This window comes from Notolepis coatsorum, assembly GCF_963971535.1.
Source record: "Notolepis coatsorum genome assembly, chromosome: 2".
NCBI lineage: Eukaryota > Metazoa > Chordata > Actinopteri > Aulopiformes > Paralepididae > Notolepis > Notolepis coatsorum.
The window spans coordinates 42,509,728-42,535,191 of record NC_140166.1 but is presented as its reverse complement, the minus strand read 5'-3'; the positions used below and the strand labels follow the sequence as shown (position 1 = coordinate 42,535,191).

Sequence of the window (25,464 nt, the reverse complement as noted above, 5' to 3'; positions counted from 1 at the left end):
TACACAGGCCAGTTGGTACTGTGCTGATTCCGCCGGATGTTCACCGTTGTGAAGCGGTGTTGACGTCTTGTTTTCTCTTTTCTCTTAAAAAGTGAGGAGAGGTTCAGAACGGCGGCCTGTCTGGGTGAGTGTTATGTCATTGTTTACATGTTCGTAGCTTACGGTTAGCCAGTCAGCTGTTAACTGCTGCGTTAGCCTGCTGGATCGCTGCATGGCCTGCTTAAGGCCTACTGTTAGCCAGTCAGCTGTTAGCTGCGGGGCTAGCATGTCGTGGTCGCTGGGTAAACGTTAGCTTGCTGCTGGGGCCATGGCTGGCGCGGGGTAGCTTAGCTTCTCGCGCGCCGCCGGAGCTCGCTTCTGATCGCCGTTGGCTTGATGCTATTCTGTTGAACGTGCTTTGATTTTAACATGTTTTACACTCTTGACCGCGACGTCATCCTTGACAGGGGATGTTTCGTCGACCCTGCCCTGAGCCTGGACGGGGATTGCGTCAACAAAGAGGACTGTAGCGACTGGTTGGAGCGGCGACGCTGCCCGGATCGAACAACACAGGTCGGCTGTGTTCTACGGTGTCTTGTGACTGCACTTCGCTGATCTGCGTTCCGGGTAGGTACGGGGTTGGCCAGACCTCATAACACGTCTTCTGGTTTTACTTTGCTAAATGTATTGTGAATAACGGTGTTTTTTCCCAAAACGTGTGTTGTCGCAATGCATTTAGGATACGTTGCGGGTTATGTGTGAGCTGTTTTTGTCACTGGCAGTTAGCTTCTCCGTGCAGATCGTGATGTGTTGATCTGGTTGTTGTGTGAGAAACATCATGGTGTTTATGTGTACCGTGTACTCACTACTAAGGCAACTAACCTATGAAGCTATGCTTGGTGACAAGTGAGTAAAAGAATGTTCTTTCTCAGACTGTAATGACAATGAACAGTGTGTTCACACATTAACAGGTTTTCCTGTTTTAACTGGCCGTATTGAGGGTAAAATAGGAGGATTGTGTTTTCCCCCCCGGTTCCCTGGGGACTTTATCACCTCCTATCAGACATGTTGTGCATTAATTGTGTCTTTTGTGTGGTAGGGATACGATGTAACTCTTAGCTTGATTGCTGAGGTTGTGCTAAATCTGCTGGAGAAACTTATTTCCTAAAGGGAAATTGGTTTGGTTGCTGTCATGTGTGCTTAGCAAGGCCTGTGGTCGATACTAATCAAGAATGATGTATTCTCTCATTGTGAAAAAAACGGCGTTCCTCTGTTGAGTGTTTTTGCCATTTTTTGTAGGTGATGATGGGTTGTGTGTGTCATGTGACCTACAACTGGGTTGTACTGGCCACAGAAGCACATGTGTATGTTGGACCGGGGTTCTTAGAGCCCTCTCTATTCTGTGTTTTTCCTTAGTAAAAATCAGATAGCAGGTTAGCTCATGCGCTGTGTGGAGCTGTGAAACGCTTCATAGAGCTGACTATGACTGTGTCATATTCTCTTTTTGTCGTTACGTCGTATCATGGGTGTGGGGTCGTAAAGGGGTGAACTGGTAACCTTTCCTCTCCCCATTGTTCTGTCGGTCAGGGGTACACCCCCTGTCCTTCAAGGTTCCCGTCACGTGGCGGTTCGGCACGTTACGGGGGGGGGGGGGGGGGGGGAGGGAGTTCCTGGTCCCACGGCCTGGTATATTGGGCGTGTGCACCGCAGGAATTCCCCCGCCATAGAGTACGTCACCGTGCGCGTCTCTGTTGGTAGGACTTCCGTGTGCTGTTCAGGTCCATGTGATGGATCTGTTTTCAGGGGGGGTGGTCAGGGCTCCTCCTCACCAAGCGCCTATTCAGGCCTTCTGTGAGTTCGGACTCCTTCTTCCATGTGAGGAAGCCTCCATCAGAGTACAGAGCCTTCCTCCTCAGATTGTCAAAGTGAGTGGACCCTCTAGAAGGGTCCTTTTCTATTGTATGTATATTCGATTCAATTCGTTTGTTGAGTGTGTATGGGTTCAGTGCCTCTTCCCCGGAGGCCCTAAAACCAGTTTTTTACATGGCTCAAGGTGCAATATATTCTTTTCAATCTGTACAGCTCGCGTGGGAAGTCTCTCTGGGGATCCCTGTCTCTTTCCTATGGGAGGGTGGTGGGGTGTAAAAATGTGAACATTTTTTACCCCGGCTGTGTAGACTGGGATACATACTGTTGATGCTTCCTTCTTTCTATTCCAGAAGTGTTGGAGTTAGGGAGTGTCACACCCCTCTTGTCGTTCCCCTGGGCGCCTTGGGGATTCAATGACAGGTCTAAATAGCCTGTTCATTGATGGGGGTGTGTCCCGACGCACGTATAGTGCTAGCTCGCTGTAAACAGGCGATTGACTGGCACGCCTTGGTTGCTTGTGGTTGAAACAGCGTTTTTATAAAGCAACTGAGATGGGGGTTTTTCCTCTTCCGACGACCACATCCCATGACCTGGGTGGGTTGTCGACGGATTCTCGTTCATGTCTGGGGGATGATGACGGGATGGATCTGAACATATGTAGTGGGGTCTCACGCCCTTGGGGTGGGCCACCAGGCGCGGTTCGTCCGAACGTCTGGGTGGCGCCTTCTTTTCATGTTAAGATCAACACGCATATCTGCCCTTCTCCTGGAGTAGGCATGTCGGCGTGGTTAGGGCACGGGACTGGTTCTGGTCACGCTGGTCCAGATCAGTTGAACCCGTTGTCCGCCGGGGATGCAGATCTGCTGTTCTGGTACCCTGAGGGACTTGGGCTTTTTTCAGGGGGAAAAATGCCAGGTCGGTCTGGGTGTCACAGGGTTAAGCGCTATGGAGACCCTGGTTGGGTATGTTTTTACTCAGCACTGTCGTCATGGCTTACAGCCATGCCATTCTGTACGCGCTCGATCTCGTCGGATCTCGGCCGCTACACAGGTTGGTCCTGGTTAGTACTTGGTTGGGAGACCGCCGGGGAATACCAGGTACGGTGTGCTTAGGGGCTGGTTCTCCATTATTTTTCGCTCCTCTCTCACGCATGGCGAAGAGGGGCCTGTGGGGGTGGTTTTTTGACCTCCTCTGGTGACCCTGTGCTTCCCGTACCGCCAGGCCCGGTCCGAAGTGATGTTTGCGACCCGTAGGCCTGGGTTAACCCTTTTTGGAAACTGAAACACTTGTACTGCGGTATAGCCGGTGTATGCCCGCAGGTGTGTTTTGGAGTTTTTTCTTGGGGGGTTATAGGAACAACCACCGCATTGGGTAACACCGGGGTGGTTGATTCCCTGGTGTGTTGGAGCAGTGTCAACTCCCGGGTTCACCGTTTGAGGGTGCCCCTGCACGTTCATGACGTCTGCCAATCGTGTCAGCCTTCTCTGCCTCGACCCCTCTGGGTGGGGGTTTTTAAATGGAGGCTTGGTCATGCAACACCGCCAGCTTACGCTCCTTCCGCCGGGGCGGCTGTGTTCAGCTGTCCCCTCTGGCGCCTGTCTCGTCCGCAGTCTCCAGGCTAGGGTTAACAGCCTGTTGCCTGGTTTTTCCCCGGTGCGCTGCCTGCTTCCGTTGGTTAACCTTTTTGTGTGCTTACGGCCATGCTGACTGCCTGTTCTGCAGGGTCAGTGTGCCAGGCGGTGTACTATTGGGGGGACGGGGCCCGCTCGGCTTACGGCCATACCAACCTGGGCACGCCCGATCTCGTCCGATCTCGGAAGCTAAGCAGGTTCTGGCCTGGTTAGTACTTGGATGGGATTCCGCCTGGGAATACCAGGTGCAGTAACTGAGGGGCCTTTGTCCGAATACGCTGGCGATGTGGGGGGCGGGGCACTGCGTGCCCACCTGGTGGGGTCTTGATGCTGGCATCATGGACTTCTCCGGGCCCCCATTCCAGGGAGTCCAGTCCTTTTGGTGGGTCTGGGTTTTCCTTCGCGCTCCGCTGCTACGGCCTTGCCACGGGGTTGGGTTTGCCCTTGGCCCCGTGATTCTGGGGGCAGTAACGAGGTTGTTCCTCCGTTCGTTCCCGGGTGGCATGCGGGTTGTGCGTGTGTGTAGTCGTGGGGTCAAGCCACGGTCTGCTCACCCTGTGCGTTAAGTTGCTTGAGTGCCTCTTCGCACGGTCGGGTCCGTCGCCTTCCCGTGAAGCCTCTAATAGGGGGGATACCCTCCATTAGGGGGGGTCGGGGGGGCTCGGCCCTCCCTGTTCTGATGGTTTTGGGGGGCTGTCAGCGGGGTGTATTTGTCAGCCAAGTGGCTCCGCTTGGCCTCCCTTGTGCAGTAGTGATGCCAAGCTAAGCCACTAACGATACAGAACGTTAGGTTATGACTATAACCAAGTTCTGTTAGTTAGGGGCGATGCTTGGCATCAGACGGCCGCTGCAGCCCTTGTCCTCACCTTGTGGTGAAAGCTTGGGAAGGAGGAGAGCAGGTGACCACACACCTGCTTATGAAGGTAAGCTGATGAGGGGTGTGGTCAGACTAATACTGGTATTAGAGGTACATTTGTGGTTTATTCAGTACGCGTGCACGTACGCGAGATAGTGCAGTAGTGATGCCAAGCATCGCCCCTAACTAACAGAACTTGGTTATAGTCATAACCTAACGTTAACGTTGACACTTTTATATAAACACTTCGCAAAGCCACGCCCCTAAATTCGCGTCATATTCGATCACGTGAGGATGGCTGCGTACCTGACGTAACCTCGTTCATTGGCTGTTCGGATCATAGATATATCTATGGTTCGGATGCCTATTAATTTAAAATGCTTGACGTCAACTCTTACGTAGAGCATTTTAAATTGGCATCCGAACAGCCAATCACGACACGGCGTTCATGAAAAACGATGGATGTGTACAAATTGCGCATAGAAATTAGGCATATGTATTGCACTGATGAAATACCGGAGGCTACTAAATAATGCGCCAAAATACCTAGATTATAATGTATAGTTACGATTATTTTTCTGTTGATCAAATAAAAAGCCTGCCTACTGCAAATCAATATGATTTGTCGACCATGTCACGGCTTATTGTGGTCTGCATCCCCTGAGCTGTACTGTATTGTACCCATTCTGCAATCTGTTAATAAAGTTTTCAATCACACGGACAATAAATATAATGTCTAAATGAAATGCACAAAACAAAAAATGTATGTATCATAACGTTACCCTGGTATAGATCTGTATGCATGTATTTATTCATAACGTTATACATATTCGTTCACGTTAGATTGTGCATGGCTTTTACATTGAAAAATGTACTTGTCACGTGGTTCCGTTCTCCATTCTTCACATCAAAAACGAAAAACGAACTATCAAAACGTACACGGCCCTACACGGCCCATTATTGACTCGTTTTTTTCATTTGATTCTGATACCAAAATACGAAAAACAGGTCCGTATTTCAGTTTTTCCCCGTTTTTTCGAGTTTGGTTTCAAACGGAAATAGGAAACACCTCGTATTTCCGTTTTTTTTCGTTTTTCCTTTTGAAACGAAAAACGAACTATCAAAACGTACACGGACCCTGATTGGTCTGACCACTCCCGCTTGATTGGTTACTTTGCCGTATATGTAAAGAGTCATTGGGTGTATCACCAATCAATCTTCAAAAAGCCGGTATTGTAGGCGGGACTTTGCTATTATTTTGCACTTGTAGCTTTCTTCAAGATGGCGGAGCTAGTAGGAGAGGTGTACTGCGGCGCTTCTAGAAAAAAATGATTTAGCAAGGTAGCTATACATCCAAGTACAGAAACTATTGCCAGTTATATTGGTGAGTATTCATATAAAGATACCGGTACTTTATTAATTCGGGCTACGTAGCAATTGATAAAGGCTCTGCAAACTATCTAGCTCATACTGATGGGAGATGATGGTTCGCTTACAACATTAGCACGTTAGCCGTAGCAATTTATGATGTTGATCATGATGATGATGATGATGATGATGATGATGATGGGCGCCGCGCTGTGCCGCTGGCTGCAGTCGAGTCAGATGCATGCCCATATTGTAAGTTAGCTAGCTAAAGTAATTCGGCTAACTATTCGGTTGTTATTGCGTAGTGAACGTTAGCGAGGCAACGTATAGTCGTCGAAGACGGGGCTTCTAGCTCTGCAGCTAAAGAACCCCCCCCCCAAGAACTGAAGACTGGTCAAATGCACACAGCGGTAAATACTGCTTTTAACATTCATGGAGCCTTACTGTTGACTAATTCACATTGACTCTCACTTGTCACGCCCCTCTCTTCCAGCTCTCAGAGGACCACAGTGGAGGATGATCAGTGCCTAAGATCCCACATAAGCTGAATGCATTGTGATTTCCAATAATTGAGACAGTGATTCTAAAAGCTGTCTACATTAATGAAAAGAACAATGTAGTCAGCTTAGCATATTCAACACTGGTACATGGGTCAATTCAGGGATGGTCTTCTGCATGCATTTTTTTTACATTTTAAACCAAGCAAAGGGACGTCGCCAGACTGATAGAATAGATCTCACTCACTTCAAGAAATAGTTGGTTATTTAGTGAAAATGGAAATAGATGATATTTTACCCCCCCTCCCCTTGGAGCCGCCTGAGGATTTGAGCACCAGCCAGGCACCTCCACCACCTCCCCTGCAAACGTCCAGTGACGCAGAGGAAATGGACGTTAGCTCTGGTGGTGATGGACACACGCACACCCCAGCAGAGGAAGAACTGTCCGTAACCTTCTGTAGTCATCTCTCAGACAACGTCCAACCTAGCCCCCAGTGTCCTAGGACAGGCCGCCACGCTCCCTCTGTCACCAAGTTCCTACCAGACCTTAAGTTACTCCGAGACGTTAAGATCAGGGTGAGCAGCAGCAGCAACAGCAAGGAGAGGAAGGTTCTGTACACAGGCGTAGGGCAGGAGAGTGGAGGGAAGGCGGGTTTGGATGGCTTGAATGGTGAGTTGCATGGCTCCGCTGAGCAAGGGGCGATGGAGGTAGGGAACGGCACGGGCAGGAGAGGGGACGAGGCAGAGATAGACCAGGAGAACAAGGTAGAGTTTGCCGTGCTGGACGAGCTGGATGACTTCAGCGAGAACTTCCTGGACCATGAAGACGTTGGAGCGCACAATGACTTCAGGTCTGAGGTGCTAGCTCAGCAGGAGCACGCTGGTGATGACGACACCCTGACGTATGCCTACGAGGTATGTCTCGTCTTTGCCCTTTTGCAGAATATATGACATTGTTCACTTGACTTATGTTGTCTCCTTTCATTTGTGTACCACCTATCTAATGTTCTATGGAGAGTGCGAGTGCGGCCCATCCTTTTTTGAGTTCTTGACATACATTTTGGTGTCTTGTTCTGTAAGGAAATTTTATGACGTTCTTTCATATTAACTTGTACTGGTCTTTCTTTTTCCATCCACAGAGTTATAGAGTTAGCTTTTGAATCAATGTTTTGTTTGTTTGGTTCCACAATGTATGACTTTGACCTCCCTCTTCTTCAGAGAAGCAGCAAAAGGCTATACAGGGCTGCTAGGGCTCTGTACCTTCTGCAGAGAAGCAGTTTAAGGCGATGGAGGCTAGACTACTAGGGATGTCCCTTCTGCAGAGAAGCAGTTGGAGGCTATGGAGGCTAGACTACTAGGGATGTCCCTTCTGCAGAGAAGCAGTTGGAGGCTATGGAGGCTAGACTACTACGGATGTCCCTTCTGCAGAGAAGCAGTTTAAGGCAATGGAGGCTAGACTACTAGGGATGTCCCTTCTGCAGAGAAGCAGTTTAAGGCGATGGAGGCTAGACTACTAGACATGTCCCTTCTGCAGAGAAGCAGTTTAAGGCGATGGAGGCTAGACTACTAGGCATGTCCCTTCTGCAGAGAAGCAGTTTAAGGCTATGGAGGCTAGACTACTATGGATGTCCCTTCTGCAGAGAAGCAGTTGGAGGCTAGACTACTATGGATGTCCCTTCTGCAGAGAAGCAGATGGAGGCTAGACTACTAGGGCTCTACCTTCTTCAGAGAAGCATCTGAAGGCTATGGAGGATAGACTATTAGCTTATCATCTTCTCCAGAGAAGGAGACAAGATGGATACCAGTTTCCTCTCTGTGCGTTCAGTAGAAAGCTATCTGGCTGCACGTTAGCCTAGCTTAGCACAATGAATGGAAGCTGACATGACCGGTTAGCCTAGGCATTGTCCAACTAACACCTCTCCCGAAGGCTAACCGGTCATGTCCACTTCCATTCATTGTGCTAAGCTAGGCTAACATGCAGCCAGATGGCTTTCTACTGAACGCACAGAGAGGAAACTGGTATCCATCTTCTTGTCTCTCTCTGGAGAAGACTATGAGCTAATTTCCCAAAATGTTGCCGTGTTCCTTTAACCACTCTTTCTTCCAGGAGGAGTTTGACAATGACGTAGACGCGCTGCTGGAGGAGGGCATGCCGGTTCCCAAAAAGATGCGCATGTCTGGGGACAAGGAGGGCGGGGAAAGTGACCACCCATCAGATGGGGAGGAGGGAGGCGTTCAGCCCATGATGACCAAAATCAAGACCGTCTTGAAGAGTGAGTGATGGATCTGCTGGCATTAACACTTTGAGTGCCAGCCACGAGAAATCTCGTTATTTAATCGTTATTGCTTTTATTAGCGATATCCATTCATTTTTCATCAATCTAGCCTCGCGTTACCATTGGGACTGGCTCTGAGCTCGAACAGGGAAAATACAGCCCCCTATCGTCTCCCGGATGGTAATGCATCCATTGGATTGGACTCAATAGAAATGGATGAGAAAAGAAAACTCCGGAATCCACATTTTACTTATCAGGCATCTATACCCGAGCCGATCCCATTCATTGTAGACATTCAGAACAGCGTGGAATATGTGTTTCGAGTACCCAGCGTTGGATCAATAAAAACGCGATCGATATTTGGAATGGCGATCAGGAATTGGAATAATCTTTTTGGAGAACATCTAATGTGAGGTAAGGAATCTATTTGACCAGTCTTGGGGTAATCAGAGTTTTTTTCCCCCACATATCTCAACGTGTCCCCTATATGTGTGTGTGCGCTGAGCAGGAAATAGATAATAGAATTTTCAGCCTGCTTCTCTAGTGTGCATAAGTACACATATACTATCGATAATCTAGCGTTTATTTGAAAACGATTCATAAATGGGCCGAAAAATGACAATGTGTTTTGTGTATTCTACTAAAGGGCGTTTATCACAGAATCTTTTTTTTTCTGGACATTTCCAAAAACGAGCGTTTTTCAAAATGGTATAAAATGGAAATGTACAGATGAAAACACAATCTGTTTCATACATGTTGACTGCAAGCAAGTCATTGATAAGCGACGGGCGTATTAGACACATAGCCATAATATAGAAATAGCTCCACGAGAATCATGAAATATCGGAAAATCAGTCTCAAACGGCTCGCATTCAAGCGATAAATCGTGCGCTGGCACTCAAAGTGTTAAGAATACCTGTTGTATTATCCGGCCGGTCGTAGGAAAGACTTGGCGGATATATTTTAGGACAGCTGAAGACTTATGTTTGTAATATTTTTTTTTTTTTTTTTTTTTTTTTTAACATGGTACGTAGGCCCTACATACATAGTACATATGAGTACACACATATAGTACACATTGCAGTACACATTATTACAGTATAGTAGACCTGCAGTATATAATAGTATATATAATAGTGTACATATTAGTGTTGTAAAAAATATCGAAAAATCAATACATATCGACTCTGAATATTTAAAAACGGTTTCAATACTCATTTCCTGAAATATTGATATTTAATTATTCATAAAAAAAATTGTATAAGGAAGTTGCATTGTTCATTTCAATACCTATAATAGTACAGTAGTCCCCACACACACATGTGCATTCAGTTAAGTCGGAATATGACTGTAATACAAACAGTTCAGTTTGTCAGGTACATGCAACACAGATTACACAGCGTTTACATCTTTCTGCTTGAGAAAATACCATGTTCTGCATTAAAAATGATTGAAGTGAGATGAACAGTTATTTTTAAATGTGTGATCTAAAGATAAACGATAAACAAATGGTTTTAAAAGTGTTATATTTATCTTCTCTTATAGTACCACAGAGAAGCTGAGGAGAATCAACCAGCAACAAAAGCAAAATTTATTAAAAAGAAAAAAATTACATTTTAAGATTGAACCTTTTTCCCTGTGGTATCAAAAATGGTATCGAATATCGAAGTTCGAAATTCCAGTATCGTGACAACACTAGTACATATATAATGTAATGAGATGTATAATACATGATATATACAATTTAATATAGTACCATAATATAATAGTATATAGTGTAAATAATAGTTTATTATATTCTTTATTCGATTTTTTCTTTATCTTGAAATACAATTATGGCCCTGTTTCATTAAAAACAGTATTCTTTTACTTTTAAAATACAGCTGCAAGGAATATCTTTTTGATTAACTTAAAAATACAGTTTGTGTATATTTCCAATATGTATATACTGTATATCGTGGATGACATGACGTTACAGTAAAAATCCATACCTTTGCATGGATCCATGAATATATACCTTCATATTCAGTACACCTCCCAACCCTAACTCAAGTGATTAAATAAATCCATGTCATAACTAACATTTAAAGTTTTAAATCGAGCACAAAAAAAAACGGTTAAAATACTGATTCTCCAGTTTAGGGAAACAGCTGCTATGACATACAATGATGAAAATTTCCTTTTGAATTTGATGAGTTGTATGGGCGGCCGGGTAGCGCAGCGGACTAAGCGTCTGTCTACCACCACAGAGCCAGTGGGATCGAATCCGGCTGTGGTGCCTCCGGCTTGGCCGACCGTCCATACGAACACAATTGGCAGTGTTAGCGGGTGGGAAACCGGCATGGGTGGGTCCTGGTCGTTGTAAACAGTTCGGTCAAGGCGCCTGCACAGCAAGGGAAGGATCTAGGAGAGGTAGTGTGACCTTCCACACGTTACACTCACCCAGTGAGAGTCTACGCTGCCAGGTGAAAAGAAGCAGTGGGCTGGCTACGCATGTGTCGGAGGAAGCATGCGATAGTCTCCGCCCTCCCAGACCGACGGTAGGGGGTAGAGTGCGCAACGACCAGGAAGGGGGTTGGGAATTGGCATAACGACTAACATTGGGATGGGAGAAAAACGGAAAAAGAAGAGGGAAAAAAGTTGTATTGTTGTATTAATCGATCGATACAAATTTGATGAATTGAATCGGTGAATGTGATTAATTATCCAACATGGGATTTACCACATTATCTATGCAAATATTTATACTTTTTCTTTTTTTTTTTTCATTGCCCAGACCTAGACTATATGTGGACATATTTGTTGTTGTGGTAATGGGGGGGATCTTTAACCCTTTCGCTGCCGCACTACCAAACGGTTAACCCTTTCACTGCCACACAACAGCCGGTTAATCTCATGAGCAGAGAGATGCAGAACGGTGTAATAAGTCGCTCTGTCTGTCTGTTTGTTCTCAGGTCGGGGGCGTCCACCCACTGAGCCGCTACCTGATGGATGGATCATGACATTCCACAACTCTGGCATTCCAGTCTACCTGCACAGAGAGACCAGGGTGGTCAGCTGGTCCAGACCCTACTTCCTGGGAACAGGGAGCATCAGGGTAACTTGGGCTTTCCCCAACCTAGGGACCTGGACCCCATATGGGGGTCCCCTGGGCTGAAAATGGGGTCCCTTTTTTACTTTGGTCCCCCGTGGGAATAACAGTTGTACATTGTCAATACACATGCCTTTTATGATCCATACACACCTTGGTGTGAAGAGGTAGATGTTAATGGTTCCACTAAAAATAATTGTTTTTGTTCACACCTGACTGCCAAGGTGTTAAAATGCTATAGGTTTGAGCTTTCCTCCCCCTTTGGAATGCAGCTTCCATCGCCACTGCACCATTTTAAGGACCTTGCGGGACGTTTCTGTATGTAAATTCAGGTGTAAGAGAACGCTCTTCCAGTTTAACCTCTTAAGCCCTAGCCATATTTTCAGAAAATTCGCCCAAAAATACATAAGTAAATGAAAGATTGCTCCACTTCTACATGACCCATTTGCATGTTCCTGGTATCTAGGGACATCTATGGATCTCAGGGAATGTATTCCCAGTGTCAGAAAGATTGTGTCTGTTACTAGGCTTGAGTAAATTCTAATGAACCAAAGGAGAATATATTAGGGCGAATTTTCTGGAAATATGGCTAGGGCTTAAGAGGTTTTTAAGAGGGTGGGTTCCTAGCATTACACATGTGCTAACCAAAACGCTTACTGGTTCTCCTTGATGTGAGTGAGCAGTGGCTACACTCGTGTAGAGCGAGTAGAAGAGTTTTCTTTTGTGCGGATACACTTCCCGTCACACGTCTCTGGCCCTCGTCCTCTCCCCTGGGCACAGAAACACGACCCTCCCACGAGCAGCATCCCCTGTCTGCACTATAAGAAGTTGAAGGAGCACGAGGCGAGGGAGCTGAACGGGGAGGTGACGCCCACGGCAGAGGTGACGCCCACGGCAGAGGTGACGCCCACGGCAGAGGTGACGCCCGCCGCAGAGGTGTCTCCGGTCAAGCACGGCGACGAGGCGGACGGTGTGGAGAGGATGGACGAGCCGGACTCCACGGCCCAGGAGCAGGAAGACATCCCAGCCACCGGCCTGGCCGAGGACGGCCCCGGAGCCGAGGTTACCCCCGCGGAGCCCCGTCCGGAGGACAAGGAGCCACCCCGTCTCACAATCCACGGAGCCCTGGGGCTGGTCAGAGCCAAGGTGGAGGTGTGCAAGGACGAGTCTATAGGTAAAGCACAGATTATCAGCGTTTGGTCACTGATCTGCTGGTTCTACACTGGCATTGCAGAATTAACTTGTGTTGAAAGAAGTTGTACACTGATATTATTATTTTATTTGCGCCTTTTTTGTTTTGTGTTTTTATCAAATCAAATGTATTTGTATAACCCAAGATCACATGGAATAGCCCCCATGGGCTGTACAAGTTTTCTTGTACAAGTCAAGAAGAAACATCACAATAGAACAAAAACCACCATAAAATTAGTGATGCACGATATATCGGCCGCCGATATAATATCGGTCGATATGGCAGTTTTTTTACACATCGGTATTGGTCCGATATCAAGATAGGGCCGATATATTTTTTTTATATACTTGTTTTGGTCTTTAACACTTTGATTGCCACTCACAAGTTTTCTCGGGTTTACCCCCCGACCGTTGAATGCCACGTCACAAGTATTCTCGTTTTTAATTTTTTTTTAATTAGCGTTCTGAAATCATATTGCATCACGCAAGCCTACCGTTGGAGATCCAGGGACCGCCGGCGCTCAGATGTGAAAAAAGCGCCCCCTATCGTCTCCCAGATGGTAAATCACCCTTTTGGAGTGGACTCAATGAAAGTGAATGGGAGAACGGATTTCTGACTCCACATTTTACTTCTCACTGATGTAACCGGGGTCTACCAGAGTTCATTCTGGAGCCTCTGAGCCACGGCGAATATGTGTTATACTGTACACACAGTGGATTAATACAATTATTATTTTTTCGAATGGCGATCAGAAATTGGAATAAACCATTTGGATACCATCTGACCTCAGGTAAGGAATCTATGTTATCAGTCTTAGGATAATCAGACTCGTTTTCACGGATATATAAGCGTTTATGTGATATGGCTGTTTTGACTGTAAAAGCCATCAGGAAAAAAGAGCAGCGATTATCAGCGCGCGGCACGAGTGTGCGTGCGCACACATATACTATCGATCATCTAGCGTTTATTTGAAAACTATTCATAAATAGGCAGACAAATGACCGTTCTGGAATATGAAAACGGGTGATTTTCAAAATGCTATCAAACGGGAAATGAAGCGATTAATCTGCCTTGACAATGTTGACTGGAAAATGATTCTTTGATAAGCGACGGGCAGATTAGACACATAGCCATAATTTTAAACAGATTAGGCGATATTAACGTTAACATTGGAGTGGATGGTGGCATGCAAGGGGGTAAAAAGGAAAACACGGCGTGGCAGTGAAAGTGTTAATAGTTTCAAAATATCAGTCATTTCTGAAAATAAGTTACAAAGGTACAAAAAAAAGCATTTTGGAAAATAGCTCTTTATTTGATTGTATAGAAAACACTTTTTTATGATAGAGATATCGACATTGGTAAATATCGGTATCGGCCAGAACAGCAATGGCCAGAACAGCAATATTAACACTTTCAGTGCCACGGACAACATAACTCGTTTTATTAGCCCCCCCACTGAGTGCCACGGACGACAAATATTGTTTTATTAGCGATCTGAAATCATATTTCATCAACCGAGTCTCCCGTTGGTACAACAGCCCCTACAGGAGCTCAGAATGGAAAAAGCGCCCCCTATCGTCTATCCCTGTGTAACTGCCATCAACCGGAAACCTCTCAACAGGGTCGTTAAGATCAGCGGCAAGATAATTGGGAAGGACCAGGAGCCACTCCGCAGCATCCACAAGAAACGGACAGTTAAAAAGGCCTCCCAAATAGTTGTAGATATAAACACACACACCCTTCACACCCATTACAAACTAATGCCCTCAGGCCGTCGATACAGAGCTTCATCCCTGAACAAAAGGGGCTTAGGTAGCTTCGTGCCAACCTCCATCAGACTGCTGAACACCTAGGTCTGGTGGAGGCCGGACCACCCCCCCCCTACTTAAAATAGACTCCCCCTTCCACATACTATGTACCTGTACTACTATTATTTATTATTTATATACATGCAGAACTGCTCCACATGGTTTTTAATATATCATGCTTTAAGTACTGTAGTTTTAATGTAGTTGGTGTTTTTTTTTTATATAGTGGTCTTTTTATTGTAGTTTTAAACAATTGTTTTTTTATATATAGTGGTGAGTGTCTATGTATTGTGACTGTATGTTTGTCTTTCAACCACTGCACAAATGAAGTTCCAAAAGGAAAATAAAGTAATTTGAAGTTGAAGTGAAGTTGAAAATCTAGCGTTTATTTGAAAACTATTCATAAATAGGCCGAAAAATTTGTATTCTAGTAAATGTCTTATCGTGGAATCTTTATATTTTCCTTGAAAACGAGGGCTTTTCAAAATGCTATAAAACGAAAATGAACCGATAAAAAAACAATCCGCTTCGACAATGTTTTTTTTTTTTTTATCTACTTTTTCTCTCATCCCAATTTTCGTATCGTCCAATTCTACCCTCCCCTGTCTCCAACGCTGTTAGCCCATGCCTCCCACAAGCCGGCTGCAATGTGGACTAAGCCTTACATCACGTGTCCCCTCCGGTACTCAAGGAAGCAGCAGTCGCATCTTTTCACCTGCACAGCGCGATCTCTCAGCGTCGGGGGTCTGCGTTTGGAGGGCACGCCGCCCCCGTCGCTTCCTGATTCTGCTGCGCAGGCGCACCAACCGACCTGTAGGAGTCGCTGTCCACAACGGCCGATCCCCACCCATCAGCTTCCCACCCCCTAATACTGCCAATTGTATTAGTATGAACGACCAGCCAAGCTGATAGCAATGCGGAGAGCTGGGCTCGAACCCAGCGTCTCCTGCATTGGTGGTGAGCGCCTTGCCCACTGCACCACCTAGCCGCCCCCCCGCTTCGACAATGTTGACTGGAAAATGAGTCATTGATAAGCAACGGGCAGATTAGACACATAGCCATAATTTAAAACATAGATTAGGCGTTTTTAAGCTAACATTGAAGTGGATGGTGGCATTCAACGGGTAAATCAAGGTTAAGCAATGGCTCTGAAAGTGTTAATATCGGTTATCGGTATCGGCCACAATTTTCACATCGGTGCATCACTACATAAAATCCAAATATATATATAACGTTTATGTCCTGAAATCATTTGAATGTATGTAACGACACTGTGCAGTGTTCTTAATTGTCAAATACATTCATAAATTCATAAATTTGTTCCTCCGTCGACCCCCCTCTCCCAGACATTGAAGAGTTCCGTGGTTACCTAGAGAAGTGTTTTGACTTTGAGCAAGTGACTGTGAAGAAGTTCCGTACCTGGGCAGAGCGCAGGCAGTTCAACCGGGACATGAAGAGGAAACAGGCCGAGTCGGAGAGGCCCATCCTGCCTGCCAACCAGAAGCTCATCACACTCTCGGTCCAAGACGCCCCCACGAAGAAAGGTAATCGCAGCATCTGTAATGAGACGTTCTTCGCAAACCTGTGTTTGCGGAGGGCCTCCTAAGTTCACACACACGGACATGTCCAGTCTACAAATGTGTTGCAAATGCATATTATACTCGTAGTTTTAACACTGCCTTTGGCTTTAGTGTGTTGTCTCACTATTTTGTCGTTGTCTCATTATTTTCAGAGTTTGTCATCAACCCCAATGGAAAATCTGAAGTTTGCATCCTACATGAATATATGCAACGTGTTCTAAAGGTCCGACCCGTTTACAACTTTTTTGAATGTGGTAAGTTTCCTTCTCTTTAAAATTCGGTATTGGTGTTTTTGACGTGAGTCTTTCTTGCCATGATGGGACTTAATACCCAACAGTTGAAATGATAAACTCCTTAAAGGAACACGCCAACTTTTTTGGAAATTAGCTTATTTGCCATCTACCCTGGAGTTAGACAAGCGGATACATACCCTTTTCTTCTCTGTGCATGCATTAGGCTTGGGGAACAGATTCACTGTTAGCCTAACTTAGCGTCATTAACTGGAAGTAGGTGTGCCAGTGTAGCCTAGTTCCCATCACGAAATATACTCCAAATACAACTCCAAAACTTTCCTGTAAACATATTGTGACCTGTGTATTTACCGTGGAGAAATAAATAAAAAGAAATTACACATTTTCGTTTTCTAAGCAGATATAACTTGGCTTTTGAGGTGAGCAGTGGTTCAGCATATATCAGTATATATTTGCTTAGAAAACGAAAATGTCTTTTTTGTTGTTGTAAATACACAGGTCACAACATGTTTACAGGAACATTTTGGAGTGTATTTCCTGACTGTTGGGAATTAGGCTACACTGGCACACCTACTTCCAGTGAATGACGCTAAGCTAGGCTAACGGAGCGGATGTTCCCTAAGCCTAATGCATGCACAGAGAAGAAAGGGGTATGTATCTGCTTGTCTAACTCCAGGGTAGATGGCAAATAAAAAAGTTGGCGTTTTCCTAACACGAGAATGACGAACACTGGCATCGTCTTTTATTTATTTATATATATATTATTTTTAAATGTTTGCTGGACCTGAAGGGTTGGCCCAATATGAGCCAATATAAAGTGAAATTCATGCTTTTTATTCCCCACCACAGAAAACCCAAGTGAGCCCTTTGGAGCCTCTGTCATTATAGATGGAGTCACATACGGCACAGGGACTGCAAGCAGTAAAAAACTTGCCAAGAATAAAGCTGGTAATTTCCTTTTCTTTCTCATGACTTTACAGTAGCGGCTAGTCGGATGACTGTAGGTAAACACGTTTTTTGCTAACCTCTGGTCTGGCCCACAGCTCGAGCCACACTGGAGATCCTCATCCCGGACTTTGTGAAGCAGACATCTGAGGAGAAGCCAGTCGAAGGCGATGAACTGGAGGTAACTGCCACCAACATTCGGACAGTTAGACTTGTCTTCATCGGGACCGTCTTAAAGGGGAATTACTAAAACAGTCCAAAAATATTTGTGAAAATTATAAACTCTCCCAAAACTTAAAACTAGAGTGCTACAACTCTTAATTTATGATATCACCAGGTACAAATAATTGGATGATTTCTAATGTTAATTGAATTCTAATGAATATCTATTTCCCCATCCCACAGTATTTTAATCATATCAGTATTGAAGACTCGAGGGTGTACGAGCTGACCAATAAAGCGGGTCTACTGTCGCCATATCAGATTCTTCACGAGTGCCTTAAAAGGTAACAAAAAGGATACAGAATTAAACCAGCAGCTTGTTCTTGTGAACTCATTTTAAGATGGTGCAATGTGACATTTTTTCTTCTGCTTTTGTCCTAGAAACCATGGAATGGGAGACACCAGCATTAAATTTGAGGTGATTCCAGGGAAGAACCAGAAGAGCGAATATGTGATGACATGTGGGAAGCACACCGTACGTGGCTGGTGTAAGTACAGTAGTAATCCCATGGGCTCTCTCACATATTATTATATTGTGTAGTCTTAACCTCTTAAAACAATGACATCACGCCATAAAGACTCAGCTGATAAGAGTTGTGCCCTTCCTGATGACTTGTCGTACAGAACTTGTAAGTCGCTTTGGATAAAAGCGTCAGCTAATTGACTATAATGTAAATGATGGTACCAGGGGGTCCCAGCCAGGCTAACGTGTCTGTCCCGGTGCACCATATCTACTAACGACAGCTGTTGTGGTTTTTTCAATCTTCCCCACAGGCAAGAACAAGAGGGTGGGCAAGCAGCTGGCGTCCCAGAAGATCCTGCAGATGCTCCATCCCCACGTGAAGAACTGGGGCTCGCTGTTGCGCATGTACGGCAGAGAGAGCAACAAGATGGTGAAGAAGGTAGGAGCCGTCCCCGGGGGGCCCTGCCGTCTCCCATGTTGTCTCACCGCAAGAGCAACTAATGATGATTAGGGTTGGTCGCATTGCACCCATTGCTTGTGGAGTTTTCACTGCACATAGAAACAGCGCGACTCGCGAGAGGCGTTGTCACAGGGCTGTGAACGCAGGGCTGAATAGCTAGATTTCATAGCTTCTAAAAATGAAGGTCCACGCTGGTCTGTGTCCTATTATGAAATGACAATTGTGCATCATTTAGAATTCATATTATTTTCTACCTGGAGCCGGTCTACCTGCTCTCAAGGTACCGAAATGTGGCACTGATTGATCTAACGTGAATCGGTACTCGGTAGTACCGACGTACGGTACACCTTAAAAGTACAGAGTTCTGTACCCAACCCTAATCAGGGATGCACCGATAATGGCTTTTGATATCGGGCCAGTACCACGCTTAAAATATGGGATCGGTTTTGGAGAATTTCCCTGATACTAAAATCTGATACTAGGAGAGACTGATATAAAAATGCCAGATATGAAAATACAATTGCTTTGACCCTGATATTTGCACCTGTGTCGAAATGTTTGTTATGAATAAATTGTATTGCCTTTTTAATCCGTGTGCTCCAGTCTTCTACTAGGGAACACAACCAATTATTTTAACCCTGCCACTACCACACTACAGAAGGTTAACCTTTCACTACCACACTACAGACTGTTAACAGTCTGTAGTGTGGTAGTGAAAGGTTAACCTTCTGTAGTGTGGTAGTGAAAGGGTTAACCTTCTGTAGTGTGGTAGTGAAAGGGTTAACCTTCTGTAGTGTGGTAGTGAAAGGGTTTCAAACTGGAAACATGCTGGTACTTCTGCGGCGTGCACTTTCATCTTCTCGCACATTTGTTTTTCTAACTACTTCTTTTACAAATTATTTTCTTTGCAGGAAAACTCTGATAAGAGTGTGATAGAGCTTCAGCAGTATGCCAAAAAGAACAAGCCAAACCTTCACATCCTGAACAAACTGCAAGAAGAGATGAAGAAACTGGCCAAGGAGAGGGTAAGAACCCGCTTCCCCAATTACCTTGAAGAGAATCGCATGGTTGAATCACACTAACCCTTTCACTGCCACACTACAGAAGGTTAACCACCCGTCGGTAGTGTGATAGTAAAGGGTTAACCGGCTGTTGTGTGGCAGTGAAAGGGTTAACCTTCTGTGTATTGTCGCAGTGAAAGGGTTAACCATTTGGTAGTGTGGCAGTGAAAGGGTTAAATCTGAGCCCTGCTGTGTGACTGCTACGTTTCACCTCATTATCCAGTATCTTTCTCCAGGACCTCTGCCTCAGTCTGGTAACCATGGTAACCCTGCCACACTTCAACCCTGCACAGTTATACCTATTATCCTATTATTAGTTCTTTACCTATTATCTCAAAGTTCATCCACGTACACAAAAGACCAATACTATATTTGCCTAAATATGGTATGGGAATTTGCCTTGTTGCGGAGCTGCATGGAGTATACAGATGGTGACAAAATAAAGGAAAAACCTGAATAAATGAGTGGAGAAACATAACGAATGCAGATGCTTCCATACAGGTGTACTGCATGATGCAATTATGTTCCTGGCATGGTTTGGGTGCACTTGTCCCCTTAGATGGAAGGGTCATTGCAAATCAATACAAAGTTATTATAATCCTATGATGAAACACTTCTATCCTGATGGGAGTGGTCTCTTCCAGGATGACAACGCCACCATTCACAAGACACTAACCCTAACCCATCAACGGGGAACAAGGGGTCACTGAGTGGTTTTGATGAGTGTGAAAATGGTGTGAATCATTATGCTATGGCCTTCAGTCACCAGATCTCAACCCAGTGAACACATATGGGAGATTTTGGACTGACGAGTGTTCTCCATCACCATCATCAAAACACCAAATGAGGGGATATCTTTTGGAAGAATGGTGTTCCATCCCCCCAGTAGAGTTCCAGAGACTGAATCTATGAGGCTCACTGAAGCTGTTCTGGCGGCTTGTGGTGGCCCAACGTCTTACTAACACACTTTATGTTGGGTTTTCCTTTTTTAATTTGTCATTAGTCTGTGTATATGTGGCTCTGTATTAGAAGTTGATCGATTTTAATCTGCACCAATAGGACATTTTACAAACTATCGGTATCTGCTGTTTATGTTACTGATATCCAGCTGTTTGATTAGCAGTCTTTTAAAGGGCTCTAGCAGGTTCATTTTCTAACCTAGATCTTGAGGAATCTAAAGCATGCTAGCTTACTGACCAATTGACGAGATTCCGTTGACTCGGCATTGCAGCCCCTTGTCTTACCCAGATTGAGTGTAGAGTTGTAGGATCTCGCAGAAACCCTGGTTGCCCTCACCTTGGAGCCTGAACGGGTCAACTCGGACCAACTCGCGTCATGTACAGCAAGAGCTGTGGCTCCAACTGAGTAGATGAAGCCAGACATCGGCTTTTTCTCTTAACGGTACCAAGTCCCTCGAGAACATGCCTTCCACTCGAGCTGCACTGATTCAGCAGGTAAAACGGGCTGCAGGCCAGCTTCAACTGGAATCAAGCAATCGCTTTCCAGAAAATTATCAAAGATTTCAGTAAGTGGGGCTGGGACTTGGGAACCTTATTGGACCCATCTTGCAGATGCCTGTAAAGCCTGCGCCATCCTCCTCCGCTGCGGCTGCAAAGAGTCATGTAGTGATCACTGCTAATGCTGTAAAGCTGGAGTCCATTGCACCTTGATGTGAGGGTGCCTGTACTAACGATGAGGGTTGAGACGACTATATTCGAGTACCACCCCTTTTTCTGTTATTTATTATTTTGTTTAAATTTGAAAGACCTGGGGCGCCCTCGTGGCGCACCGCATAGTGCCTCGCACACATATGCGGCCGTCCCGGGTTTGCCTCTCGCTCCCGGCGATATTTGCCGCATGTCTCCCCCACATCTCCCTTTCTCCCTCTCCTCTTATCGGTCCTGCGTGACCAGAAAAGCTGTAAAAATGCTAAAAAGTATATATACATTTTAAAGTCCTTTGGTCAGTATTGATGGCATTTAAATGTTATGTTGAGTATTGATATACTGGGTGTTACAGTAGCTGTGTCAATTGGAATGGGTTCTACCCGCTATTTGTACAATTGTCTCAATAAAAGATCTGTAAGATACATAGGTTGTTTCCATCAGTTTGATCTTAACTCTACACTCAATCTGGGGGAAAATATATGTAAATATGTATTGGGGGATAACAGCCATATTGGTAATATGCTAATTGGAGTGCTCTAAATGGATAGCATCATAGATCTATTCCAATGTGTTTTGAATGCTCAATGTGTAAAATAGACACCAAGAGTCGAAGGTTATGGTAAAAAAAAATCGGGGTAAGAAATTAAGGTTGAAATCTGTGAAATGTGGTGCTTTTTAGCCTCATATCTCCCTAAGGCCTTCAACTATTACCATCATTCGTCATTCACGCCTAGCGGCTTTGATTTGGAGGATCAGGAAAAGAGGGTGGTGCTTGAGGATAAATTCTGTCTAATTTATCAAGCAAACTCCTCTCGCTCTCCTGGCTAAACGACATTCCGGAATGTCGTTTAGCCAACTGTCCTCTCAGTAAACAGTCCGGTAGATGGCAGCAGAAATCAGGGATCAGCTGATAACCAGCCAGTTGATTGGGGTATAAACGCCTCTATTTTGGTTGCGACTAGGGATGCACCGATCAGACTTTTTCAGTCCCGAGGTATCGGCCGATGCCGAATACGATCCGATACCCATACCATTATCTGAAATGGGAAAAAAAATCTAACCCTAACTAACCTTACTGTCATGCACTTGTCCTAATATACTAACCTACACTGTAGCACTCAACACTTTGATGAACATTGTTACTCAGCTGATAGAGTTGTGCCCTTCCTTATGACGTGTCATACAGACCTTGTAAGTCGCTTTGGATAAAAGAGTCAGCTAAATGTAAATAGTATAGTGCTGTCGATAGATAATTTTTTTTTACTAATTAATCTCAATTTTCTGTAATTAATCTAGATTAAAAATGTCATTTTTCTACTTAAGACCGAAGTTTGTAACGGATATTTACTTGAGTAAAACCATGGAATGAATGTAAAATCAACACAAAAAGTATATTTAGATTCAAAGACTATTTTAATAGCTTTCTTTGAATACAGTTTCTCTCCTGTGAATACAAATGTTCAACAAAACATCAACATTGACTCAGCTAGACCGCTTTCTTATATCCGCGGCGCTAATATTGAAGATTTTTCACTCCATAGATTAATCTAGATTAATTTATTTGAATGCTTTAAATAATTTAAATATAAAAAATATTAAAAAAAATAAAGTCTGCTAAAGACTTTGGCGCACCGCTCACATATCGGCATGTAACTCGAGAAGCGCTGAACGGATTTTGTTGCCTGAAACGGCAATCGACCAACAAATAGAAGCCCTATCTATACGGTATATTGTATTAAAAAATATGCACACCGAGCCGCTAGAGGTCGCCAAAGTGGCGTCGGGCAAATCGTCCTCAAGAAGCCCGGGCTTAAGTAAGGTTAAGTAATTGCTTGACTTAACATGATGCACTAACCAAACAAACTTTTCAAACAATGCAAATGTTCTGCGCACAGTTTCTATACAGGCCAAATACAATGGTGATCAATGGGAAGTGTGTTTTCCAAAAGGTGTGGACATGGAAAAAAGGTGGTACCTGGTTTTTTTGCTCGTCTGATGCACACATTTGATTGTCAATTGGTCATAAAAGGCTCTGGGTAGAAGTAATCATGGGTGCACTCACTGCAAAACTGATGTTTTTTGCGCTTGTTCTCCTGTTTCAGGAGGAGACCAGAAAGAAGCCCAAGATGACCATCATGGAGTCTGCCCAACCCGGCAGTGAGCCCCTCTGCACTGTCGACGTCTAGTATATCACTGCAACCAACAACCTGGCAGTGAGCCCCCTGTACTGTGATGTCTAGGAATCACTGCAACCAACACAACATGGCACTGAGCCACAGTCACTGTCGCACCACCGTTCTTCACACACCATTATGCATCTCTTGAGATACGGCAATACAAGGGCACATTCACAAAGCTGGTAGAACCGCTTGCTTCCTCCCTACATTCTGCTGGTTCCAGTGCTGGTGGGGTGACGTTAATATGACAAAATGCACTAACGGATAGTAGAGCAAACGTTTTCTACCTCTGGATGCATTCACTATAAATGCGGCCCATGGAAAAACCCAAGTTGTGCAGAGAAGTTGAGGTGAATTGATGACCTGTTTTAAACAATTGGCATGCTTCTCTACAGCAGAGAACCACTACTAGATGGCCTTTTCATAGTGCTGTTTTCATAAAACGCAAGACATGCGGTACTAGCGCCTAGTTTGTTGTGTTTGTGCTTCAAGAATTTTGAAAGGGATTACCCATGTCTATTCATTTTAATAGGAAAACCAATTTTACATGTTTACTGGATATTTTAATGGTCAGTGTTAAGAATATTTAAGGATTATTATTAATTAAATACAAAATAAATAAAGATTGAATGAATATGCTTTCGCTACAGAATTTCCAGATAATGTCTTGGTTTGCACGTTAAAACATACCTTGTAATTAAATTATCAATATTCAGATCTCCAGTTATGCACTCGTGTCCTGTCAAATATATTTGTTCAAATAGAACTGTCCGTTAGTACAAAAAACTGCATTTTGAATATATGGGAGTGGATTTGTTTTTCAGTTTGTCTTTTTTCTTATATATATCTTTATGTACGTTCCATTGCCTTTTTAGCTCTGGCAATACAGGATGAAACATATCAGCAGACGGCTATACCAGCTCATCTGTCCTGCTCCATAGTCTAGCACTGCAGAGAACTCCAAGCACAGGGCCTCAGGGTACTTTAAGAGGTCATATACAAGGTGATGTTTATTTTATTCCGCTTCTAGAAGTAGCTTGCAGCTTCAAACACATTGACTTACCATCACAAATGGCATGCACTCCCAACCAACCACTTGGTTCAGGACTATGCCTTCTGCAGATCTTTACATTTGAGTGCCCTTATGAAATCAAGTTGGATACATGTTGCCTTAGTTGAGTCAGTTCACAAAGGGCTCTAGGTATGTTGGACCTAAAACCCCCCGTGAAGGGAGATGCAAAGACCAAGCCCTGTTGAGAAAACATGTTTTGCCAGTATACGTTTTTTTTTTTAATAAAGGTGATTATAACCTATACGACAATTTATACTCTGGGGGGCTGCCTATAGCATGTGCAGATTGTTAAGATTGTCTTAATGGATCGTGTATCTGGTTTGTGTAAATTTGCCATAGTCACAGGTGATCATGTGTTTATAAATATATATATTTTTAAACGGAATAATCCTGTTCCAAAAAATCGGTCTGCCAAAATGGTACTTACCTCGAGGAAAAACATGATCCTGTCATAAAACCCAACAAAAGCTAAAGTGGTTTGAACCAAAGCTTAAGTACAGTTGTATGTTTTATATAACACTTTAGGTTGCTGCAAACAATAGAAAAGTCTATATATATATACACATGAAGACATAACTGCTGGAACAACAAACTACTGTGCATTCATCGTGTCAAGTATTTGGTCTCATTTTCCTGAATGTTCATTGCATCTGTTTGACATAATTTGTAGGCACAAGGCTGTTGTGATACAGTATAGACTGCTTGAAGAATGTTGCTTTCCCTTCCCTTATACTTGTGTGTTCGGTCTTTCCAACTGTGTGTGTTGGTGTGTGAAGAAAATGCTTTTACACTTGTTACTGTTGGGAGTTGTACTGATGGATTGTTTGCTTGAGATGTTGCTGCCTAGAATATGAAGTATGTACTGCGACTTGAGATCTGACTTTCGGTGATATTCGTTATGCAAATAAATAAATAACTTTTACTTGCTTCTCTTTGTATTTATTCATATATACTTATGTATATGAATGAATAAATGATTAAATACATATATCAATGAAT

The 25,464-nt window shown here is 44.3% G+C and overlaps 1 protein-coding gene across 2 annotated transcripts; it reads left to right on the top strand.

Annotated features, from left to right (window-relative positions):
• The first annotated feature begins 5,618 nt into the window (after positions 1 to 5,618).
• On the top strand, positions 5,619 to 25,362 carry dgcr8 (DGCR8 microprocessor complex subunit). 2 transcript variants are annotated; one of them, XM_084338173.1, is made up of 14 exons: positions 5,619 to 5,719; positions 6,197 to 7,115; positions 8,308 to 8,473; positions 11,431 to 11,573; positions 12,348 to 12,741; positions 15,914 to 16,111; positions 16,300 to 16,401; positions 17,248 to 17,346; positions 17,442 to 17,524; positions 17,749 to 17,849; positions 17,947 to 18,053; positions 18,340 to 18,467; positions 19,400 to 19,513; positions 23,319 to 25,362. In XM_084338173.1, exons 2-14 carry the CDS (start codon positions 6,477 to 6,479, stop codon positions 23,400 to 23,402), a joined length of 2,358 nt encoding a protein of 785 aa, XP_084194299.1. In that variant the 5' UTR covers positions 5,619 to 5,719; positions 6,197 to 6,476; the 3' UTR covers positions 23,403 to 25,362. The 2 variants fall into 2 exon arrangements, with proteins under 2 accessions (XP_084194299.1, XP_084194300.1); XM_084338174.1 differs by having other exon boundaries at positions 5,620 to 5,676.
• The last annotated feature ends 102 nt before the right edge of the window (positions 25,363 to 25,464 follow it).